At 41.9% G+C, this 25,559-nt stretch overlaps 1 protein-coding gene across 11 annotated transcripts in view; it reads left to right on the forward strand.

Annotated features, from left to right (window-relative positions):
- The window catches only part of DLG1 (discs large MAGUK scaffold protein 1), a 187,632-nt gene that overhangs the window by 146,560 nt on the left and 15,513 nt on the right, over positions 1-25,559 (forward strand). For 2 of the 11 annotated variants that reach the window (XM_069975086.1, XM_069975081.1), the window contains 8 exons: positions 2,283-2,439; positions 6,512-6,614; positions 8,409-8,523; positions 13,715-13,891; positions 15,772-15,841; positions 19,947-20,046; positions 23,330-23,371; positions 23,691-23,726. In XM_069975086.1, the coding sequence (XP_069831187.1) occupies positions 2,283-2,439; positions 6,512-6,614; positions 8,409-8,523; positions 13,715-13,891; positions 15,772-15,841; positions 19,947-20,046; positions 23,330-23,371; positions 23,691-23,726 (800 nt within the window). Of the gene's footprint in view, positions 1-2,282; positions 2,440-6,511; positions 6,615-8,408; positions 8,524-13,714; positions 13,892-15,771; positions 15,842-19,946; positions 20,047-20,479; positions 20,514-23,329; positions 23,372-23,690; positions 23,727-25,559 lie in introns of all 11 variants that reach the window. The other 9 variants (XM_069975085.1, XM_069975091.1, XM_069975083.1 and 6 more) reach the window with 5 other exon arrangements.

Consider the following 25,559-nt stretch of genomic DNA (forward strand, 5'->3'; position numbering starts at 1 on the left):
CGTGCACCTGTAGTGTATAGTTTTGGGGTCCTGTATACCTGCAGGGTCGTATTTACCATTAGGCACCCATGGTCTGGTGCGTAGGGTAGCACCTTGCAGAGGGGCAGTACCCTCCCATTGAGACTTGCCAGAAAATCTGGTGTCTTTTCGAGGGGGGGATGGCGGTATTGGTCAGGTCTGGTATAGCGGTGTTATCCAGTCACAGTACGGCGGTATTGGTCAGGTCTGGTATGGCAGTGCTATTTAGTCACAGTGTGTCGGTATTGGTCATGTCTGGTATGGCGGTGTTATCGAGTCACATTATGGAGGTATTGGTCAGGTCTGGTGTGGCGGTGTTCTCCAGTCACAATGTGGCGGTATTGGTCAGGTCTGGTATAGTGGTGTTATCCAGTCACAGTATGGCGGTATTGGTCAGGTGTGGTATGGCAGTGTTATCCAGTCACAGTATGGCAGTATTGGTCAGGTCTGGTATGGCAGTGTTATCCAGTCACAGTATGGCGGTATTGGTCAGGTGTGGTATGGCAGTGTTATCCAGTCACAGTATGGCAGTATTGGTCAGGTCTGGTATGGCAGTGTTATCCAGTCACAGTATGGCGGTATTGGTCAGGTGTGGTATGACAGTGTTATCCAGTTACAGTATGGCGGTATTGGTCAGGTCTGGTATAGCAGTTTTTTCCAGTCATAGTATGGTGGTATTGGTCAGGTGTGTTATGACAGTGTTACCCAGTCACAGTATGGTAGTATTGGTCAGGTCTGGTGTGGCGGTGTTATCCAGTCATGATATGGTGGTATTGGTCAGGTCTGGTATAGCGGTGTTATCCAGTCACGGTATGGCGGTATTGAGCAGGTCTGATATGATGGGGTTATCCAGTCACAGTTTGGCGGTATTGGTCAGGTCTGGTGTGGCAGTGTTATCCAGTCACAGGTTGGTATACCTGTAGTGCCCTGTATATACATGTACTGTATAGATGCTGTAGGGGGCCCTGTATATACATGTACTGTATAGATGCTGTAGGGGGCCCTGTATATACATGTACTGTATAGATGGAGTAGGGGGTCCTGTATATATATGTACTGTATAGATGGAGTAGGGGGCCCTGTATATACATGTACTGTATAGATGGAGTAGGGGGCCCTGTATACATGTACTGTATTTATGTAGTAGGGGGCCCTGTATATACATGTACTGTATTTATGGAGTAGGGGGCCCTGTATATATATGTACTGTATAGATGGAGTAGGGGGCCCTGTATATACATGTACTGTATAGATGGAGTAGGGGGCCCTGTATATACATGTACTGTATAGATGGAGTAGGGGGTCTACCAGTTATTACTGTGGATGTTGTGAGGCAGCTTCCCTAGCAACCATTGCTCCCTGTGAAGATGAAAGCAGTAATCCTATTGGTTGAATAGGCTCCAACTACCGTGTCTGCTGCAGCTAATTATATCACCTGTGTGTGCAGTGAGGAGATTTTCCCATTCATCTCTATGGGGCGCCTCTCTTTCCCCTCCCCCTCCCCTCCTGTACATCTGGCGGGGACGGGACCTTCGCTAAAACCTTCCCGGGCACCCAATGTATCTGTGTGCCAAATTTGGGGTCAAATGGTTCAGGCGTTTGGAAGTCTATTTGGGACAAACAGACAGAAAGACAGACAGACTTTGATTTTTATTATATAGATTGTTAAGCGCCGCACTACCCCTTTAAGGCTAGGGATAGATAGCGACTTTGGTTGCGCATCATGATGATCACAATGTCGCATTCATTTTTAATCCTAATTTAATCTTTATTAAAGGCGTTGTCCAGGCATAAATGAACATGTCCACTTTCTTCTAGAAACAGTAGCACTCTTGTCTCTAGTTTAGATGTGGCTTTGCAGCCCAGTTCTATTGAAGTGAACTGAACAGAATTAAGGACAGATGGGGTGCTTTAAATAACTCCTTTAACCTGTTGTGGGTTGCAACACAACTAAATTCATACACTGTGCAAAATCCACATACGTGTTTGGATTTTTTCTGTTGTCATAAAATTTTGACCTCAATGTAAGTCATGTGTGACTAAGATCTGCTTGCAACTTGTCTGTGATTTGGCTTTTTTTTTTGTTAGAGCCAAATTGCAATATGTCTCCATGATCATAACTTTAGCATGTATGTCCAGCTCTGAGAGCCTCCATTAAATAAATGTTTGTGATATTTAATAACTGCTAAGAATGTTTGTGATTCTTTAAATTTAACTGTTGTACTTGAGCTGTATAATATGTAATATTAATGTCTCTGTTTTAGAGAACCACGGAAAATTATTTTATTTCGAGGTGCCACAGGGCTAGGCTTCAACATTGTTGGGGGAGAAGATGGTGAAGGTATCTTCATCTCATTTATCCTTGCAGGGGGTCCTGCTGATTTAAGTGGAGAGCTTAGGAAAGGGGACCGTATTATATCGGTATGTTTTAGTTGTTAATGTCATGTGTTTCCCAGCTGCATCTTACACATCAGTGTCCATATCCAAAATGTATAATTAAAGGTGTTGTCAATCAAAAATCTTTTTCTTTCAGATCAACTATTGTCAGAAAGTTATATAGAGTTGTAATTTATTTCTATTAAAATATCTCAAGTCTTTCCGCACTTACCATTTTCTGCAAGAGATAGAGAAACTGATATTTTATTTTCAGTCTGACACACTGCTCTCTGCTGACATGTCTGGCCGTGAGAGGAACTATCCAGAGCAGGAGAGGTTCCTGTCCCGGCCAGAAATGTCAGCAGAGAGCACTGTGTCAGACTGAAAATAAAACATAATTTTCTGCAGGACATACAGCAACTGATAAGTATGGGAAAACTTGACATTTTTTAATAGAAGTACATTACAAAAATATGTCCACGGGGGGGGGGGGGGGTTACTTTTTTGCTGGGACCGGGGAGGAGGTGGGCGAGGGAAAATACGTCCACTCACCTCCCCGGGTAGCGCATCGCGGCCCGGAAGGGCTTACGTCTCAGGTCCGCTCAGCCACTCAGTGAAGGAGGCGGGATCTGAGCGGACTTGAAACGGATCCCGCCTCCTTCACTGAGTGGCTGAGCGGACCTGAGACGTCACATCTTGCGCCCATGTCAGACAACCGGAAGGGTCCGGCAACCGGGCACCAGAGCGCCGCGATGCGGGTCCCAGCAAAAAAGTAGTAGGCACATGTGAACAGTGCATCTTCAGGCATTGGGTCTGGAGCACTAGAGAGATTTTTATTAAAAAAATAAATAAAAATGCAGACAAGGAGGGAATTTACTAAGATGGGCGTTTCATATGCCAATGTTAAGTAAACCCCAGTTAGTGTACAATTACACTGATAAATAATCGCATATCTGCGGCTGCCCCAGGTGCCTGTGAGTGAAATCTACACCAACTTAAAGGAATAGGTTTTAGCAAATCCAATTTTGATAAGCCTACCTTTTTTCACACACTTCCCTTGTGTCATTTCCCTTCTAACCGTTGGACTGGGTTCACATCTTGCAGCCTGTGTGCAGTAGTGTGCCACATGGCTGAGGACTGTCTTGCAAAACCACACTGCAAATATCTATGGTTTAGTGGCAAATACAGGTGAGGGATTTTTAATTTTTTTTTCCTGACCAAAATGTTTCATGGTCACATTGGACACTGCATCCTCACAGCTGTGTTGAGACCAAGTCTAGAAATTTCTCCTGTAAGCCAGATAAGTGATTTATTCCCTTCAATCTTTTATGACGCAATTTTATTTTGTGCCAAATCCACTTCCACTGTTAGATGCCGCATGATAAGGAAACGCTTTTAAGAGAGCATCTAGAAAAATGTTTTTTTGTTTTTATATATATATATATATATATATATATATATATATATATATATATATATACAGCATTTATAGCTACAGAACTTTATCTTAAAGAGTGATCTTAACTTTGTGTGTTATTTATGTGTAATTGTTGTAAAAAAAAGATATTTCTTTCTTTACAAATATATCCTCTTGGTAGATTGTTCCTTTAAATCCTTAACATGCTTCAGCTGATTAACAGAACTTTTGCAAATTGATTTTTTTTTTTTTTTTGTCATAGCCCTGGCGGTGTAAGGGACTGGGGTATGGATTTTATACAGCCGTAGGACAGGCAAGCGTGTCACTCACAAATAGAAAGCAGATCAATGTAACAGAAAGGCTAATGTAATGGGAAGTGCTGTAGTTTGATGAAAAAGTACTGTATATACTTACATACATATTCACTTTGCCAAAAAAGGAACATAGTAATACTACATAAAGTATTTATTAATTCAGATCTATAACATGTCTACTTCATATTGGCCACATTTGGTGAACATGCTTTTACTTTTTCCGGATGTTATAAGCCATAAATGTTTAGTAGCAATTTTCTGTATTATTCATGAAAATTTCTAACTCAGTTTTGGAATATATTTTAGAGGCGTGTATGCTAGAACCCCCCATAATTCACCCCATTTTGAAAGCAAAGTTCACACTACACACTACATAAGACACCAGCCGTTCTGTGACACGGCCGTGTCACAGAATGGCTGTTGTCAGTGAAGTTCATACCGGCCAGTACACCCCCAGTTCCCCTGCCCCCCATCCCTTCACTAGCATATAAACCTTCAGTCCCCCTGCCCCCTCACCCCTTCACCAGAATACACCCCTAGTTTCCCTGCTCCCTCATCAGCATACACCCTCAGTCCCCCTGCTCCCATCCCTTAAAGGGGTATTCCCTCCCAAGACCTAAAAACATATGCTCCCAAACCTAGCTGGTCTTACTCACCAAGCCCCCCTGAGAATTTTGAGCCATCTCCCGTCTTTCTAGCTGCTTCCATTCCATAGTTACAAGTTTTTTTAAAAAGCTAATCTATAGCCAACATGGCGTCGGACAGAAAACTACATCTACCATCATGCAATGCTTATGCCTGATTGGTCCATGATGTAGCAGAGTTGAGTGAGTTGCATAGCAGAGTGGATTGTGTGGTTTAGCAGAGAGGAGTTATGGGGGGGGGGGGGGCGCAGGTCAGCCGCCAGCCCAAGTGTCACCGAAACTAAACATACTGCCTAGTGTGCAGCTGTGGACACCACACACCTTCACTGTGCAGGGGGGGGACGTTCTGCCGCCGGTGAGTTCCAGGGGCTGGGAGGACACTGACAGCTGCTGCTACTGATCAGTGTCTCCCGACTCCCCATCTCCCCCCAGCCCCCAGCTCAACTGTGGCCCCTGACGTTGCCCCCATACCCCCCCCCCCCCCCCCGGGGGGAGACAATGCCCATGTGCTGGAGGTGTACGGGACTCACCCGCGGCACCCCGCACCCCCCAGGGCTTACTCACTGCTACCTCCCGAACTCACACACTGCACCCCCACACCCCCCCGAACTCACGCACGTCACCAGGTGAGTCTGGGGTGCCGCGGTGGAGTCTGGGGTGCCGCGGGTGAGTCTGGGGTGCCGCGGCTGTCATAGTCTCACTGTCCTCCCTCTGGACTCACCCACTGCACACCCACTGTTTGTTTGTTTTGGGGGCGGGGATCTCTTTCTAATTTCTTAGTCCACAATTATGTTTTATAACTATATTTAGTGATATGCCTTACAGCAAGCCACATGGATATAGGCACAATCTCTAGACCCTGTTTTTTGTTTTCGGCAGATTTGTAAGCATGTCCTGCAACCTGTCCTAAGGTCATTCTGTGCAACACTGTTGCCTTAGCTATATATATCAATGTCACTTTCCAGCAGTCTCCTCCATATCTTTACAGGTAGAACAAGCCTCATCTTCGTTTTATGCGTAATTAGAATAAAAATTGCAAGAGTTTATAATATACACATTAAAATGGATAATTAGAAGTGTCCTTATCAGACAGGAGTACAAAGAAAAGTGACACCAGTAGCTTGCGGAGACAGAATCTTTTTCATTGAAAGACCACTGCACAGGTCACAGAGCATGCCTACAACTACAATGGTGCTTCCACCATTCATGTGTATAGTCAGAGTGGTGTAAGGGACTGGAGTATTCATTGGGACAGCATGCCTAGAAGCCTTCCCCGTTTATGTGCATTGGGTCAAGATCAGACAGTTGTGTCTATCTCCACGGGGCTTGCGTTAAGGCATATCTCTAAATGCAGTTAAAGGAAAAGTCCTGTAAAAATGAAAAACGTGAGGAAGGCAGGGGTATGCGGGAAAATAGAGTATTCTTACCCGTCCCCGTATTGCCATTGTGGTTATTTTACGCTCTTTATTATTTTATTACATCCCCTGCCTTCCTCCTGTTTTTCAATTTCACAGGACCTATTTAAAAACTGCTCAGGAAAAATTACTGTCAACATAAGGATGCTAAAAAAAATTACAGAAAACATATTAAAAGAATGTTTCAGTTTCTATATCTAATCGTTAAAAAAAATATCTAGATAATGAATTTAAAGGGTTTGTATTTTTTATCTCATGGGTTTTGTAAACCACACATTTAATAAAATAACATGTCCTTTCATTTTTAATCTATGCTTAATTTCCTAGGTAAATGGTGTTGACCTCCGAGCAGCCACTCATGAACAAGCTGCAGCAGCTCTGAAGAATGCTGGCCAAACTGTGACCATTATTGCACAATACCGTCCAGAAGGTACAGAGATCCCTTTTCTTTGCTAATTTTTTATGGGTACTTGTGCAACTGAGGGACATATAAATTATCAATGACATCTCTAAACGGGCAAGTGGGATCGGTAACAGTATTCTGTAATTTAAGTGGCTGCACAATTAATCGAGCTCCGCAAACAAGTACTGATCAGCAAGATTAATACTTGTTTGCGGCCTGCCATCGGGCTATGCAAAAGGGCTCTAGGATAAGTCCTTTTTTATAGAGACAATTATGTAGCCCATGAAATTAAAGGGGTTTTCCATAAAAAAGTTATTGATAGTATATACATAGGATAGGTTATCAATAGCTAACTGGAACAGCCGCAGTGCTGGAAATAACCAGAGTTAAAAGCCTTAGCTTTGTACATTTTTGTGCAGTGGTGGTGTTGAATTACTGCACTGCAGCTTTTTTAAGTCCTGGCATACAAAATCCTTTGTGTGGGAAAACCCCTTTAAAAGCTTATCAATTGGCACTGCTTTACCACCTTTCCAGGATAATCTAGGCCAGTGTAAATGGCTGAGTGTAAGTGCAGGCACATTATAGCAGCAGTGTGTATAGCTGAGTGTGAATACAGGCACATTATAGCAGGAATGAAGAGGATGGGAAACACAAGGGCTGACAGAGACTGCAGGGAGCATAAAGGAATGAGCAGGGCAGATGTGGGCACATACATGCAGCACTCTCTGTCTGGGGAGAGAGGGGTTACAGCTATGGAGAGATTTCCTCCACAGTCCTGTCCCCTCATGCAAGCCCCAGCCTGAAGTGGATCTGCTATGATTTGGAAGGTAAGGGAGACACTGCTATGCAGACCATGCCCTCCCACTCAGGATAGGGAGCTCTTAAACCAAAGTGATGCTCTTAATCAAAGTTACAATTTTGAAAAACTGTGAGCTCTTCTTGCAAATCGCTCTCAATCCAAGTTACTCTTAAACCAAGGTACCACTGTATACCATTAAAGGAGGGTTACTGGAGGGTTAAAGGGGTATTCCGCTCAGGTAAAATACATGTTAAATCATCCGCCGTCCTGGAGACTTAAGGCCCTATTACACGATGCAATTATCGGCCATTACGGCCCATAATCGCTACATGTAATAAAAGGCAACAATCAGCGGACATGCACAATGTTGGCTGATCGTCGTCTTTCAACGTGTTGAAAGAGCAATGATGCAGATAGCAACGATCTGCTGCCATCGCTCCATGCATTAGGAGCAGCGTCAGCAGACCGCCGCTATCTCCAATGGGCTCCCCTGACAGATCGGTGCTCGCTTGCTCCCTCTCATAGTCCCGTGTAATAGGGGCTTAACAATTTGTTCCACACTTATCTTTACAGTATCCTTCCCTTTAGTCCTGAGCATGTGCTTTGTGCTCTGTGTGATGTACACAGATTATTAAAGTATAAAAACAGAAGCAGGTTAGTGGGGTCAACAAGTACATAATTACATCTGGATATTATATACTTTTATCCCACCAGCTGGCTCATAAAACAGTGTGATATGAAAGTGATTGTACCTCACAAATGCACAACCATTACTAATACACTGACCACTGCTAATAAAAATGCTAGATAGCCTTCCTCAATATTTGGGTGGGTTTAGGTGACCAAGCTGCATTACAGGCACTGCCCTTACCATGTGTTATGCCTGCTAGATAGTGAAAAGGACACAGGGGCCCTTTTGCTCAGGAGGGTGATCCAGAAGTTTGAACACTACAAACCACATATTGATGGCCTAACTATATTATTCAGTGTGTTTTATGTATGCTTTTCTTTTTCTTTTCTAGAATATAGTCGTTTTGAAGCAAAAATACATGATCTTAGGGAGCAGATGATGAACAGCAGCGTCAGCTCGGGGTCAGGCTCTTTACGAACAAGTCAGAAACGATCTTTATATGTCAGGTGGGATTCTAAGAGAACTATACAACAAAATTACAAATTCAAATCTTGTTTTACTAAAATAACAGAAAAAGTAAATCTATGCATTTAGTTTGATAGTATGTAAATTGTTTAAAGGGAATGTGTCATTGGAACATGACGTACTCACGGTTAGTGGATGGGTTTTCCCAAATTTTCAATTTTTATATCCATAATATAACATAATCCTAAGATCTTGCAGCTGAGACTTTCTGTTGTGTTGTGTGGTGATCAGAGGAGACCTCTGTAAAGGGATCTGTACAGCATTACAGCAAACTGTGAAACCAGTAGATAGAGGGTACAATAGCAGCTCCCTGTGGAATGACCACTTTACAGATCACAAAGCATGCTCATTGATGTTTTACATTCATCTCAAAGAGACAGAGTTGTCATCTATGTCCATGTGTTGCTGTAAAGCAAGTCACTAAATGCTGTTAAGAACAGCCCAGGTAATATGGCAGCCCCCATAACAATGTACAAAAAGTGAAATAAAAAAAAATTAACGCCAGAAAGTAGAAACAGATTACAATAAAAGAACAACATTTAGTATGTGCTTCTAATCATTTAAAAAAAATAAAACCTAGGTGACGCATTCCCTTTTCTGGTGTGCTAAACCAAGTTTACTCTGGGTCTCTCTGTATATGTGTGTATTATGTTTTTCTTTTTCTAAACAGACAACAGTTTTTGTTCTAGAATTGATGGGATATTACAGGTTTACGCCATATTGCATAGATTGTCTTCTAGTCTCCCTGCAATATAAACTGCTGTTCTATTTTTATTATCAAAATGTCATCTCAGATCTAATGCTTCTAGATGTTGACAATGCCATTGGCAACTTATATACAGTATAATACAATTTCAAAGCATTATGCCCTTGAAAGGTTGGGTGGGATGTGTTTCTGCTTTTTTTTTTTTTTTAACAAGAAATAATATAGTATGCTGGTGTTTCTATAAAAGCACCAAAGATTTTATACATCAAAATATACCCTGCTACCAATAATAAATAAAATAGTAAAATAATTTACCCATCCTTGAGTTACACCTGCTCTTGGAGGCCTCATTCATAGTAACGAGGAGGTGGTAATTTAGACCCCCAGAGAAATGAGCATCTTTGAATAGTTAGGCTTGATCACAAGCATATAGTCAGTGCTCCAAAGTATAATGAAGTGATACTTCAGACAGATATTGACACATTCAATGAGGACCCAGATGCCTCCCTAAGATAAACTGTTAACGATTACTTCTTTATCCAGACATTCTGGGACATTCTGGAGATAACATTTAATCAAATGTTTCTTGGTGTTGAAATGTTATTTATTTAAAGACAAAAACAAATATTGCAGGTAGGGCTGGGCGATTAATCGAATTAATTCGATTAATTCGCCTAGATTTTGAGAATCAATTAGATTTTTTTGTTAAATCGAATTAAAAAAAAAAATCATTAGATGCGGGCGAGCGGGCGGGCTGCTCGCATCCTCCAGCTACTGAAACAGTGAGAGGAGCGAGAGCGCCCAGCAGTCTATGCAGAGCGGCCAGTAGCGCCCTATGCCCCCGCCCCCATAGCTGGATGTGTACACGCGCTCCCTCCCGGCCACACATGGAGGTCCCCGGAGAGGAGGCTGCAGGGACTGAAGCATCGGGTGATAGTGTCGCTGAGGTTACTGGAGCTGTACCACAGCGACACTATCACCCGATGCTTCAGTCCCTGCAGCCTCCTCCGAGGACCTCCATGTGTGGCTGCGAGGTGATATTCATCCCGCTATGGGGGCGGGTCAGCTGCGGGGAGTATGTGCGGGCGGGAGGAGAGCGTAAGTGCCGGTGGTGAGCGCCCGGGCAGAGGGGGTACACCAGGTATGTTCCCTCCTGCCCCGGTCTGCCCCATGCTCCCACCGATCTTCCCTGTGCTCCCCCAGGTCTGCCCAATTCACCCCCCGATCTGCCCCATGCTCCCCCAGGTCTGCCCCATGCGTGCCCCTTGCATGCTCCTCCTCCCCCCAGTGTGCCACATGCATGCTCCACCTCCCCCCAGTGTGCCTTATGCATGCTCCCCCCCCAGTGTGCCCCATGCATGCTCCCCCTCCCCCCAGTGTGCCTTATGCATGCTCCCCTCCCCCCAGTGTGCCTTATCCATGCTCCCCTCCCCCCAGTGTGCCTTATGCATGCTCCCCTCCCCCCAGTGTGCCTTATGCATGCTCCCCCCCAGTGTGCCCCATGCATGCTCCCCCCCAGTGTGCCCCATGCATGCTCCCCCAGTGTGCCTTATGCATGCTCCCCCAGTTTGCCCCATGCATGCTCCCCCTCCCCCCAGTGTGCCCCATGCATGCTCCCCCTCCCCCCAGTGTGCCCCATGCATGCTCCCCCTCCCCCCAGTGTGCCCCATGCATGCTCCCCCAGTGTGCCTTATGCATGCTCCCCCCAGTGTGCCTCATGCATGCTCCCCCTCCCCCGTGTGCCTCATGCATTCTCCCCCCAGTGTGCCTCATGCATGCTCCCCCTCCCCCCAGTGTGCCTCATGCATTCTCCCCCTCCCCCCAGTGTGCCTCATGCATGCTCCCCCTCCCCCAGTGTGCCTCATGCATTCTCCCCCAGTGTGACTCATGCATGCTCCCCCTCCCCTCAGTGTGCCCCATGCATGCTACCCCCCCAGTTTGTTCCATGCATGCTTTCCCCCACCCAGTCTGCCCCATGCTCTCCCCCACCCAGTCTGCCTCATGCTCCCCCCCACCCAGTGTGCCCCATGCTCCCCCCAGTGTGCCCCATGCTCCCCCCCCACCCAGTGTGCCCCATGCTCCCCCCAGTGTGCCCCATGCTCCCCCCAGTGTGCCCCATGCTCCCCCCCACCCAGTGTGCCCCATGCTCCCCCCAGTGTGCCCCATGCTCCCCCCAGTGTGCCCCATGCTCCCCCCAGTGTGCCCCATGCTCCCCCCAGTGTGCCCCATGCTCCCCCCAGTGTGCCCCATGCTCCCCCCAGTGTGCCCCATGCTCCCCCCAGTGTGCCCCATGCTCCCCCCAGTGTGCCCCATGCTCCCCCCAGTGTGCCCCATGCTCCCCCCAGTGTGCCCCATGCTCCCCCCAGTGTGCCCCATGCTCCCCCCAGTGTGCCCCATGCTCCCCCCAGTGTGCCCCATGCTCCCCCCAGTGTGCCCCATGCTCCCCCCAGTGTGCCCCATGCTCCCCCCAGTGTGCCCCATGCTCCCCCCAGTGTGCCCCATGCTCCCCCCAGTGTGCCCCATGCTTCCCCCCCCCAGTGTGCCCCATGCTTCCCCCCCCCAGTGTGCCCCATGCTTCCCCCCCCCCAGTGTGCCCCATGCTTCCCCCCCCCCCAGTGTGCCCCATGCTTCCCCCCCGTGTGCCCCATGCTTCCCCCCCGTGTGCCCCATGCTTCCCCCCCGTGTGCCCCATGCTTCCCCCCCAGTGTGCCCCATGCTCCCCCCCAGTGTGCCCCATGCTCCCCCCCCAGTGTGCCCCATGCTCCCCCCCCCAGTGTGCCCCATGCTCCCCCCCCCAGTGTGCCCCATGCTCCCCCCCCAGTGTGCCCCATGCTCCCCCCCCCCCAGTGTGCCCCATGCTCCCCCCCCCAGTGTGCCCCATGCCCCCCCCCCCAGTGTGCCCCATGCTTCCCCCCCCCAGTGTGCCCCATGCTTCCCCCCCCCCAGTGTGCCCCATGCTTCCCCCCCCAGTGTGCCCCATGCTCCCCCCCAGTGTGCCCCATGCTCCCCCCCCCAGTGTGCCCCATGCTCCCCCCCCAGTGTGCCCCATGCTCCCCCCCCAGTGTGCCCCATGCCCCCCCCAGTGTGCCCCATGCTCCCCCCCCCAAGTGTGCCCCATGCTCCCCCCCCAGTGTGCCCCATGCTCCCCCCCCTCAGTGTGCCCCATGCTCCCCCCCCTCAGTGTGCCCCATGCTCCCCCCCCCCAGTGTGCCCCATGCTCCCCCCCCCAGTGTGCCCCATGCTCCCCCCCCCAGTGTGCCCCATGCTCCCCCCCCAGTGTGCCCCATGCTTCGCCATCCCCCTCCCCCTTTGTCTGCCCCATGCTCTCCCCCACCCAGTCTGCCCCATGCCCCTCCTAGTGTGCCCCATGCTCCCCCCGGTGTGCCCCATGCTTCGCCATCCCCCTCCCCCCCAGTCTGCCCCATGCTCTTAGCTATGTCTCTGACCCTCATCTGTACCTGTACTACTACTACTGCACCCCTCATCTGTACTACTACTAATACACCCCTCATCTGTTCCTGTACTACTACACCCCTTATCCACTATACCTCCACTACTACTCCCTGCCTAGATGGAGGCACAAAGATGATCTCCTATACCATATGGGGCACAGAGTACATAGGGCACATATTTGGGAAAACTACTTATATGGGGCACAGAGTGGCGCAGAGAGGGCTTGTCTACTACATGGGGGCACTTTAGGAGCACTGGTACACTGGGAAGCAATATAGTTGTCTCAAACATCACTAAAATAGTATCTGACACTGCAGGGAGAAAAATGTTCTGTGTATTTAGCTAAAAGAAAAAAAAATCAAGATTTAAATCGAGAATCGTCCAAAAAATTTTAAAAATCGAGATTTTAATTTTTGGCCATATCGCCCAGCCCTAATTGCAGGTAATAAAACTTGGCTCTACAGTGAAGTTTAAATGCTGTATTGCCTGCATGAAAGACCATGAGATTTCCTGTTAGGCCAATTATGTACTTAAGAACCACAAAGCATTTATGTCAGCCATCTGACGCTTATGAAGTGCTTTGCATTATATACTTGGTATTAAAATGTAAGACTTTTTTCTTTTCTTTTTTTTCTTCCTCCTTTTACGGAATTGTAGCCTAGTATAATCAATTAGACAAAGTCTATACAGTTTGCTTATAATGTTTTGTGAAAAAGGAAAATTGAGGTCTGCTTTATTTTATTAAGCATTTTCCACACGTATAACTTTATCCAAGAGTCATTCCCCAATGACTTTCTTTATCCTTTTAGTTTCTTGTTGAAAATGCAATCAAGTTTTAATGAGAGTTGCCGTATTCATGCTTGGTGTATAACTTGATAGGTTGTACACTGGGGTGCAGTGGCAGCCACAGGCACCATCTATATTAAAGGCAGCGTCTACTCACAAATGCTGTTTCTGAAAAGGTCTAATACAGTTCTAGTTAAAATAAATATATAAATATTTCTGTTATTTAGAGCACTTTTTGATTATGACAAGACTAAAGACAGCGGACTCCCCAGCCAAGGCCTTAACTTTAAGTTTGGTGATATCCTGCATGTTGTGAATGCCTCTGATGATGAATGGTGGCAGGCAAGGCAAGTCACTGCAGATGGAGAAAGTGAAGAGATTGGAGTCATTCCAAGCAAACGCAGGTATAGTAAATTTTCTTTTTCTACAAAGGTCAGCAATTCCTTCTCCCTAGTATATTTCACATTACACACAGTATCATCAGAAATACGTTTTATGAGGTGATTTATATCACTGTTCCGGTCTATGCTGCCCCACTGACCACACATATCGTACATTTGTAGACATGGTGTGGTCACTCAGAACGTGTCACTGACAAATGAGAGAGAGAGAGATGTCAGAACTCGTACAAAGGAGAAGATTGTAGAGAATTACATTGAAATTTTATGGTTACAAAACCAGTTTTCTGTAGTTTATTCAGTGAAGTTACATGCTGGCTGTCAACAGGTAAAATACAATATAATCTGCAGTTTTGATTAATGACCCACTCTAAAGGTCTCCACAGAAATTCGAAAAGCTTCCAACACCTAACTGCATTTTAGGGAAATTACTGTCACATGTCAACTTGAGGAAAGTAAGGACTTAAATAGTCTAAGGCTATGTTCAGACTATGTTAGAGACCAGCCGTTCTGTGACCTGGCCGGGTCACGGAACAGCCGGTCTCTGAGAAGATCATATTTGCAGATGCAGAGTTCTGATGCGGGCGCATCCGTGCGCACCTGCATCAGAACTCCCCACAGCACACTATAGAGCAAGCGGCCGGAGCCGCTCGCTCCATAGTGTGCACTGACATGGTTTTCTGTGGCAGAATACTGACATGTCAGTTGTTTGAGTGACCTAACAAAGGACCACCAGTCACTACTATCCATAAGCATCAAATACAATACATATAACCTACAACTATAAAAAATGCTGGACAAAGAAATCACCGTTTATAAATGAATACTTTATTGTTATATATCAAAACAAATTAAATTAAAACCATTTAAAAAGGGAAGCAAAAACTATACATTACATACATCAGATGGTTTACAAGGCAGGAATAAATTAAATGTTCAATGCTCTATATGCTAAACAAACAATGGTATGTCAGTTGACTCCCGGAGGCACAGAAAATGTACTGGTGCAAGTAAACTAAGGACTCATAAAGTGCTTGAATCACCTATGTATATATTGCTGCAAGTGCAGACTAAAGTGCAAAATCACATGTGCTATATTAGGCTACAAAGCAAAAAAATGAAATAAAAAACAAATAATTCTTAAACCTCCGGGTCCAAAATGTAAACTGCCAAGTATTGCCACTCACCCGACGCGTTTCGCTGTGTGAGCTTTATCACCCTTGGTAAAGGCAACGTATATTCTCGTAATAATCACGGCCGTTGTACAACGGCCGTGATTTTACGTACATATACGTTGTGTGAACATAGCCTAATACTGTAGTGTCTTGTAAGATCTAAGGAACTTCTTATGGTAAACGTGGAAACAGGAAGAAATTCTTGGAGCACTGGATATTTTTGAATAAAACTTATTTCTTTACCAACAGCACAGTGGATACGTTTTCCTGGCATACATTGGCTGGCAGCTGAAAACACACCTAATGACTTAAACCCATGTGTTGAACTTAAATGACTTATGTTGTTGTTTATATTTTAGGTGTATTTACACAATTGTGCATTCTGGGTCACTGATACATCAGCATTCAGAATCTCACTTCTAGGGTCCTAATATAGTCTACTGGTGATTTCCTACACATATACCGGTTTATACTTGGGCTTAAAAGTGCAGAAATTAAAAAATAAACAAGCAAATACTCCATAAATTTCATACACATAAGTTTATTAACCTCTGTAAAGAGGCATCATTTTTTTTTTTGCCCAGAAAACGTCTTCAAGGCTCACCTTTTATTATCATTTAGTATGAAATATAAAGCTCAGAAACAGTATTAGCAAGCTGGATTTTATATATTTCTTAGAATATAAACAATTTTTTTTTTATTTCCTTTTAGAGTTGAGAAAAAAGAGCGAGCAAGATTAAAGACTGTGAAGTTTAATTCAAAAGCGAGGGGAGACAAAGGGGTAAGCCATTTTGTGCATGCAGCTTACCTGACAAATGTAATGTATATGGCGTACATCAAAACGAATCAATAAAATATTGCATGGTTTGGGGGGGGGGGGGGGGGGGGGCATTGGCAATTACATGTTGATATTCACAAGTTTTTGCTCTAAGAACCTGCTTCAAGCCCCTTTAATCCCTATCCTAATCTAATTGTTGGCACGGCCTCCTAAGTAGCAAATATTTAAAGCTCATTATGGCAGCAAGGGGGGAATATGCAGAGGAGCTAATGCAGAACACGCTGCTTATGCTGATTTCATGACGCACTTTTGTGATCTATTTTATGCATAGAAGCAGTTTTTACCGCTGTTTATAAAGGGTCATAAAGATACAACAGTTGGTATCATGTAACTGTGCTGTGATGTACCATAATAGCTGTTTTGCAAGGGTTCTGTACAGACCTAATGCATAGAAAAGAATTGAACATTAATGCAACATAAGGTAAAAAGCTAAATTAATGAGAATTGTTACCTAATACTTTTTTAGTGCAGTATATAGGTTTTTTGTGACTTCTAGGACATCCCATGCAATATTTTATATGGTTTGGGGATTTTTGCACACTTAGCCATAATAAATGCTTATAATAAGTACTTGGCTCTACTAATATTGTTAGTGAATGTTAGGTTGTGCTTTTTACCTTATGCAAGTAGTTGCTGCTGTTGTTCTATTTCATTCTCTATAATGTACAAATATGAGCTCTTCTTATGGAAGGGGCTACATACAGACTAGACATTTTGGAATTTATTCTCATGTGTCTTAAGTAACAAAATATCTTGATCACACATGGTGAAAACATTATTATTCTATTTGTAACCGATGCTATTGCAGTTGTTCTGCAGCAAGTATTTGCGTAACCCAAAACTTATACCTAGACATGAGTGAATTTTCAGTAATAACAAAGTGAAGCGTTTTATTATTTCTGCAATCCCCCCATCAGCCTGCTGTCTTTTATCTGACTGCCGCTCCTCCCCGGGTCCTGGGAAAAGCTGAATCCAGTCCTGGGAAGCTTCTCCCAGTTTCCAAGGACTGCATTCAGCTTTTCCCAGCATCGGGGGAGGAGAGGCAGTCAGTTAAAAGGCCGCAGGCTGATAGGCGGATTGCATATTACTGATGATTAAAAATCTATTAAGACTTTCTTCCATGGAAGTGAATTGTGCCTTTATATTTTGTAATGCTTGGTGAACATGGTACAGTATATTAGTTTGCTTTAAAATAACAATGGTGAATCTGTGTTCTTATTATGATGCATGTTTGTGTATTTTAAGAACAGTCTTCTAGCAATGAAGTTGTCTAGTGTTTTATAGAGCATGCTATAGGAATGACTGAACTTTTAACCAAATTTACTAAATGATGTCCTTGTTCTTTGAATGTATAACTGTTGTACACAGACTGTGTACTAACACTGCACCCAAAAAATGCATGAAATGAGTTGAAAAATACGCTTGCCATTGATAGAGAACTGCTCTTTCTTTTCATAAAACAACTGTAGTTTTTCCCCTACTCCTTTTTTTTTTTTTGCACTACTATTTTGCTCATGTTGACAACGTAGACCATAATTGTAAAATGGGCATTGACACCGCTTCACACCTCTTACATCATTTCAAACTGTGTTCAATTTATTTAGAATCAGATGTATCAATGATCAATTACGTTGTATTGTAGAAACAGAGGTTTGGTGAAAAGATATATTGTATCTATTTCTAACATTAAGGGGCTGAACTGTATATTGCCTGTATTGATAGATTCACTGGCCATAATGGTGCTTGGTCAAAGCATGCAATTAATACAAAGGATTTTCTTTATTGTAAAGTATAGCAACCAGTCCATTGTAGTTATTCCTAGATGATAATTAATTTAGGTGTAACAGTTAAAGCAAAAGTGTGTTTATGCTTCCTTTATATAAGGGCTGTATAAGCTAGTGACTGAGGCGCTGAACACAGTGAGGTATTACTTTGTACTGTGCTGCTGTTGTCCTAATATGAATATTAAGGATACCGAGAACTAATCTTCTCTATTATGTGTGTACACTCTGTAGTCCTTGATATATACGAGTTCCCATGGATGGAGGTAATTGAAGCAGGCAGTGCAGTGCTCTGATCCCTGCTCATTCTCCTCATCAGTCAAAACTTTTGACATATCCCAGTGACATACAGAAGATAAAGAAGTCCAACAAAAAGTTTTTTAAGTCAAGACCTGCTAAAGTCTAAACGTTGCACTTGTACTTGGATATGCAATAAATCTTGAATAAATTGCAATATCTCTGGGTGCTGTTGGACTTTTCTGTAAGTTCTATACAACTTTTATCTGGCGTTGTTGGCTTATCCAGTGTGCATCACCTATACGCTATATTAGACTGTCTTGTTTGGAGCTGTTGGGCCCATCATTTCATGATATCCAAGTGACAGGTCAAAAGTTTTTCTGAACGACGGGTACACTTTATGGGATACATCGGATTCAGGAGAGAAGCATTTTTACTAAGAAACTAAGCATAAGAGGTATAGGACACCGTCTGAAGTTAGTTGGGGAGAAAATTTGTAAGGAATGCCAGAAAACTTTTTACTTTAAAGAGTAGTAGATGCTTGGAACAACCTTCTAGCGAATCTAGCAGATTTGGGTGGTGAAGTGAATCGCTTCCTTCCTGTCTGCATTCTGCTCATCAGGCTATAGGCAGGACAGCCTTCTTTGTAATAGCTTTAGATACATTTTCCCAGTTTATTTGATGATCATAAGAATTCGGCTCCTCCTTCAGCCACAAAGTTGTATTAGATTTGTTGTATTTGATGCTGATTACCCCATTGTTGTAGTCCATCAGGGGTTTCATTGTGGTTTTTATCACAATGACACCAATAATTTTGTTGTATGCTATTTGTACCGCTAACAGACACTCTGAATGCATGTGTTAACATTGTATTATCTGTAATGTGTAAAGGACCTGGTTGCTGTAATTTACATTCCGTCTTGTATCTGGGTACTATGGCTAACCTGGTAAGCAGGCATAGTCAGGATTCCCAACATCTGCACATCTGTTTCCTTTTTGTAGTGGTGCTAGGGTATGGGGATCCTCTGTTTATAACATCCAGCTGATCTCTGATGGCCCTAAAATACATTCTTGCTTGTGCCTCTTTCTAGATTTCTTATGGGGTTTCAGTTTACTTTGCATTCTATTCTGTAACATGGTAGACTAACCCAACCCTCCTATAACTGGCCGTTTACTTTATTCCTTTTTGTTTTGTCTTTTATATTCCATTTTTTCTGTTGTTGAGCAGACCACATCACTATACATGTAGTTTAAAAATTAATGGGATCATTGCAGTTGAACAATCGTTGGTGTTAGCACCGTTCAGCTATTACTCTTGGATAAACCATTGGGTAAATGCTCATAATGGTAATAAAACATCAGGCTTTGTATGGCTACGATTAAAATCTATTTATTGAACGTGTTTGGCCTATGAGCTACAAATCTTCCAACTTATAAATCTACAGCTCCCATTGAATAGACTGATAGATTTTGTTTGTACTAATGTAAAGTATTGGGTTTACCTAACATATGCCATGTATCGATTTTAAATTTTTGCCTGGGGTCCTACCTTCTCACAGAGACCACTTGGTAAATCTACACCCTCCATAATGTGGTTGTGTTAATGCAAGCCCACTTTGAAGCATAGATTTAAAATTAAACTCAAATAACCAGAACATTGATTTGAAAAGGAAGATTTGCAAAACTATAAAATAGTAAAATGGCCTAAATGTGTTTAAAGGGTTTACAGAAATGGGCAGCTATTATCAGATGGATGGATTTTCTAGTATCACTCTTATTGATGGGTTATTTATTTTACCTGTCAAGGTATGGTACATGTTTTACTGGCCTCTAGTGACGTAACAAACAAACAGTCTTACGTTAGGAGCTACTGTTGCACATTGTTCATTGCAATATTTTCTTCTGACCCATTAACTTTAAGCTACATGCTATGGAATCACATTGGTCAGCATTCACATTCTGCTAGGGTGGGGCAATTGTACACATGGACATTAGACATCCTTTGTTTTGCCCCTCCTTTTCTTCTTCAGCAGTCATTCAATGACAAGCGTAAAAAGAACCTCTTTTCCCGAAAATTCCCATTCTACAAGAACAAGGACCAGAGTGAGATGGAAACCAGTGATGTTGACCGTAAGTATGTGATATAATGGCCCAAGCTTTAGAAAGGTTTGCTAGCCTATAGTAGGGTGTTACAAATGAGGCATTTTCAAGAACAGTACTTGGTTTTTACTTCACAACATCAACAAATTACCTTAATGTTTCAGTGCATTCTGGGAATATGTAACTTGGTGGATGATGCTTCTAACAAGTAATAAGTTTGCAGGGCTTTAAAGTATGCACTGTATTATATAAGGTAATAATGTTCCAGCAAATGATTAATTATTTCTAATTATACCTTAAGTTGTGGTTAAAGGTATTAGGGTGAATATTTTAAATTTGACTTTTGACCTTTTCCTGAACTTGGAAATGCCTTTTTCATGTAGCGCCAGTTATGTATACATTACTGACAAGTCTTTTTTTCTGTGATTATTTCTTTGTTTTTGTTTGCTCTCTGGGACTACAGGAGGTCCCTGACGACATGGGATCAAAAGGCCTGAGTAAGTGAAAGAAAACAAATTTACATTTTAGGAATTATAATTCAGGTGGTAATTTTTTTTTCTTTGGGAATAAGTATCCTGACATTTCTCCTTAACCCCTTGGGGACCAAGCTTATTTTGACCTTGAGGTTCAAGGCCTATTTTTCGAATCTGACCTGTCTTTATGTGCTAATAACTTTTTTGTTAACTTTTTTAAAGATTTTTTTGTGACACATTATACTTAGTAAAGAATTTTAGTTGATATCTTAAGTGAAAATAGTTTTTTTTTTTTTTTTTAAGTTTGATATTCTTATAAAGGACTTATAAATGCAATATAAAATGTGTAAAAAATATAAATAAATTAAGTTTTAAAACATTTCTTTTTTTAAAAAAAACCTTATAAAACAAAACCCCAATAAACGTTTATATTACCTCCTTTCCCATTATACAAATAAAAAAAATACATATATCATATTTCGTAGCGTGTGGAATTGTCTGATCTATTAAAATAGTTTTTATTTTATTTTATATATTATAAAAAAAAAATTGGTCAAATGCAGTCAAATTTTTTCTTTGACACCAGTATGATACCAATTAAAACTAAAGATTATGGTGCAGAAAATGTTGCTCCAACCAGCCCTGTAGGTGGAACAATAATAACAAAGGCTCTTAGAAGACGGGGAGGAACATTGCTTCAATTTGACTTGGACATCCGTGCATCAATGACCTTTGGTATGAAGGAGTTAAGAAAGATAGTAATGTCCATACATGAGCTAATAATTGACATTTGCAATATGTCTTCGTCATGTAAACATCATTTAGTATATGTAATTTTACTTTATTAGGATGTTGGAGGGCTTAGAAGTATAGCAACACATTTGCTCATTTTCATGACAATTTTCTAAGGCACCAGTTTATTTCTGACATGGATTTGAGAGGCTTGTTTGTCAGTAACTCCCATAAAGTAACTGCATTTAAAAAACTGCACCCCTTAAAGAATTCACAACAGGCTATATGAACATTAACCCTTAAGGTGGTTTACAGAAATTAAGACTAGCACATCAGAGTTGTTTTGATTCCACTGGTGTCAGCACAATGTATTATTATAAAGGATACGGATACATGTACTTGTCATACTTGTCAAGTGTGGGTTTCTACATGGATTCCTTTAGAACTTATTGGGGGTTATCAATGGACATATGAAAAAGCACTACCACAATTTAGTTTTTCCTTTCTGTCTGTAAATTCCTAAAATAATTTGCTACAGTGAGCGCTTGTGATCTCATGATCTTTCATTTATAGTACTGGTCTCTTCCTATGGGGAAAATAATCTTTATGGGCTCCTGGGCACTTTCTGTGTCCCCCTTTAGCCATTCACCTGTGCATTGGCTTATTGATTTTGATAACCCATAAAACTTTGGTAATACTTTTTACTTAATATAGGTAGTGTCATGTTTCACATTTTGTTCTAAGGAGTTTGTAGCCTGTTTCATCATAGGCTAGCAGAATATTGCAGTGTTTAGGCTAAGGTTACAAGGCATTTACTTGTCACACGACCAGGAACCACAGTGTTAAATGAGTTCCACAATTATGTGACCAGGCAGTATAAGTAAATGGTGTTACGTTGCGACCCACAATTGACCGTGACCCTATAGTCCATCCTTTCAGGCAGGCCAACACTGTGATTCTTGGTCATGCAACCAGGAATTGCTGTGTAGCCCTATCCCCACCCAACAACTTGCATTTCTGCAGCCTTCTTTTGTTGCTCCCTGGTGTCTTGCCCAGACCGGGTGTCTTGTAAAGGAATTTGCTAATTAAAAGTTTACTACTTATCCCACCACAGTTATACATGTTGAGGCAGTTGATATTGGTAAAGGTAACAAGAGCATATACATTTCTTTCCCTTAATTCTTGTTTCCATTTTTTGTTCCTACTGTTGTATGTATAAGGGACTGTTTACATCATATTTGAAATAAAATGTAAGGCTATGTTCCCACGAAATATTTTTGCTCAGTATTTTGCAACCAAAATCAGGAGTGGAGTGAAAACACAGGTTATGTTCTCACACTGTAGAAATGTAGTGGATGGCCGCCGTTTAATGGCAAATAACGTCCATTATTTTAAAACATCCATTTTTATTTTTATTTTTTTTAAAAAGGCAATTATTTGACATTAAATGGTGCCCTTTCTGTGTTTTCAATCCACTCCTAGTTTTGGTTGCAAAATACTGTGTGTCAACATAGCTCTAGCATGTATGTTGGGGAAAACTCCCAGTGTACATGTTAATGGTGTCCATTGGTTAACAAGCCTGATAATGTCCAAAATTCATCTCTTTGGCCGCAGTCTGACAAGTATAAATTGGTATAATGTTTAACAGGGATTAAATGCCATAGTAGACTATACCGTTCCCTCCCACATTCCTTAAAAATAAACATGTCCAATTTTTATTTTTTTTTAACACAATGGCTGTTTAAAACCTCCTGGGTGACAAATGCCACTGTAAGGTATCCAATAAACTAATACTTGAGAAGCTTTTAGCTGCCAGGAGACATTAAATGTCCACATATTGTGAATAAAAGTAAACTGCACAGCATACTGTTTAACAATGGTTCCTATAGATATTAGATGCCACTTTATAATGTGGCCGCAGTTATATGTATAGTTCATGTCATATAGAGGCTATGAATGTGATGTAAACAAACCCAATTCCATTCATTCTTCTTAACAATGTTTATTAGTGTTTTTGTGTTGCATTAATATTTAGCTTTTTTTCATTTTGTGCCCATTTTTAATGTTTGTATTCCTTATTTTTTTTCTCCCACTATGTTGCATTTCAGAACATGTAACCTCTAATGCCAGCGATAGTGAAAGTAGTTACCGTAAGTGATTTAAGATTCTTGCGTTCTTAAGGCCTGTTTTGTTTTTACTACCCATTCCATCTTTGTCATACATTCAGTCAGATACAGCACACCTTTGGTTTTAACATGAAGGGGTGTTTTAAACCACTGGTCTGCAAAGCTCTTGGTCCAGCTAAGTTACATGGCACCGTATAGGTCAGTTGTGAATTTGATACATTGACTCAAATTGGTATGTAAAATCGGATTTACTAACTTCTCCTGCATGTCATTTGTGTTGAATAATAAGTGCAGATGTTTACATTGTCTTTAATCTCTTTCTCTCTGCTGTCTATTATGAAAGTAATCTTGATTACAGATGAGTATGGATGTTCTCAAGGTCTATTACATTAATATTTTACCCACACAATATACTTTGAAACCTCAGAAAATTCTTCCTGACTACCACTCTCAGAACTTCATAAAATTGGTTTTCATGAGAATTTGGGCACAGATTCTGCATCATGTTACTTGTCAAATCTGTAAGCTTTTTTATCCAGTGCAAGGAATAGGGAACATTATACCCCATGCACATACACTGGAAAAAAACAAATTTTTCTGTGCATGTCATGAATGATATGCACATGAATACAGAGCATGTTGATGATTCTCGTGGATTCCACACAGATAAGCCACAAATTAACTCCATTGAATAACATTAAGATTAATCCTGGTGTAGATTGGTGGCATGTTGGCTACACAACCTTAGTAGAAATCTGGGAGTTTCTGCCACAAATTCTGTTGTGTAAAAAAAAAAAAGTTTGGAAATCTGCAACAAAATTTTTCAATGCAGCTAGATTTATTTAGCTTATTTTCTGTGAAGTTTTAATGAGGTTTCTAAAAGTATGATTTCGACTTGCATGAGTTCCTCATGTCACTGCTGCATGTTGTATGGATATTTTCAGCAGACTTATGAAAGATCATAAAGTAATAAACAGAGACTGTTGGCAAGAATTTTTACTTGTATGTTCACCTGCTACCACCATTTGTTCTACACATAGTTGGTCTACTGTTGAGTAAATTTGCTAATGCTTTCCTTTACAAACACACATTTTTATTATAGACTTGAAAATAGATCTTTACATACAGCAGTGATCTCCAACCAGTGGCTTGGGCACCATTTGTGGCTTGCAACCACAAGCTATGTAGTTCATCACGGGAGCCCTCTGTTGTAACCAGTAATCATATGGTCATAAGATTCATCCTGATAATAACATTGACATATGACATATTATCTAAAAGTGTTATTAATCCACACTTAATGTTCAAAGTTTACATTTGTTTCTTAAAGAGGTAGGTCACAAAAAGAAAATTCTCTTAAATCCACTATTGCCAGAAAGTGCCAGATATTTCTAATTTACTTCTATTTAAAAAAAAAAATAAAATGTCTACTCTCCCAGTACTTATCAGCTGCTGTTCCTGAACTCCAGTCCTCAAGTACCCCCAACAGGTCATGAATTGGGGATTTTCCTGTGGTGATATGTGATGTATTACCTGTGAATTACTAAGGAAATCCTCAAAACATGGCTTGTTGGGGAACACTGGAATACACCATAAAGTCCTCCTTAATGTATACAGTACATTTACTGATGGTTTAATTTCTGGGAATAATCATCATCATCATCATAAGGCAATTTACTGTGGTATAAAGATTTGTCAACTGTTTCTATTAGCAACCAACACAAATTTAAAACTTGGCTGTAATACAGGCCGTATCTGGGAATCAGTGCTAGATATGTAACTTCTAATGCAATAGCAGACTTATTCAACCTTGAATTGATCTATCTATGCACTCACACTAAGATGGTCTTAATAGGTGCAGATACACTTTAAAATAGAAAATGTATTATTTGTATCTCAAATCTAAATTAAAAAGCCATATATCCATTTTGTGTGTGTCATTTTTGATTGCAAACTGTGTTTCGGTTTTTGCTTGTAACATGGTAATTTGTCTCACCCCAAGCACCTTATGATAAAAGCATGCCAAATGTACACTCACTGTGCTGAATCGTGGGTGTATTCTTCTTTTAATCACTGTAATGAATGATGTGGTGATTGCTGAGTTTTTAAAAAAATATTTTTTCTAGGACCTGGTTGTAGTGGTGCATAAAATTTAAATAGGTTAGATGAGTAAAATAAAAATCAATTAAAGGTGGCATTTCCTCATTGACAC

This window comes from Dendropsophus ebraccatus, chromosome 6 (genome assembly GCF_027789765.1).
Source record: "Dendropsophus ebraccatus isolate aDenEbr1 chromosome 6, aDenEbr1.pat, whole genome shotgun sequence".
Taxonomy (NCBI): Eukaryota; Metazoa; Chordata; class Amphibia; order Anura; family Hylidae; genus Dendropsophus; species Dendropsophus ebraccatus.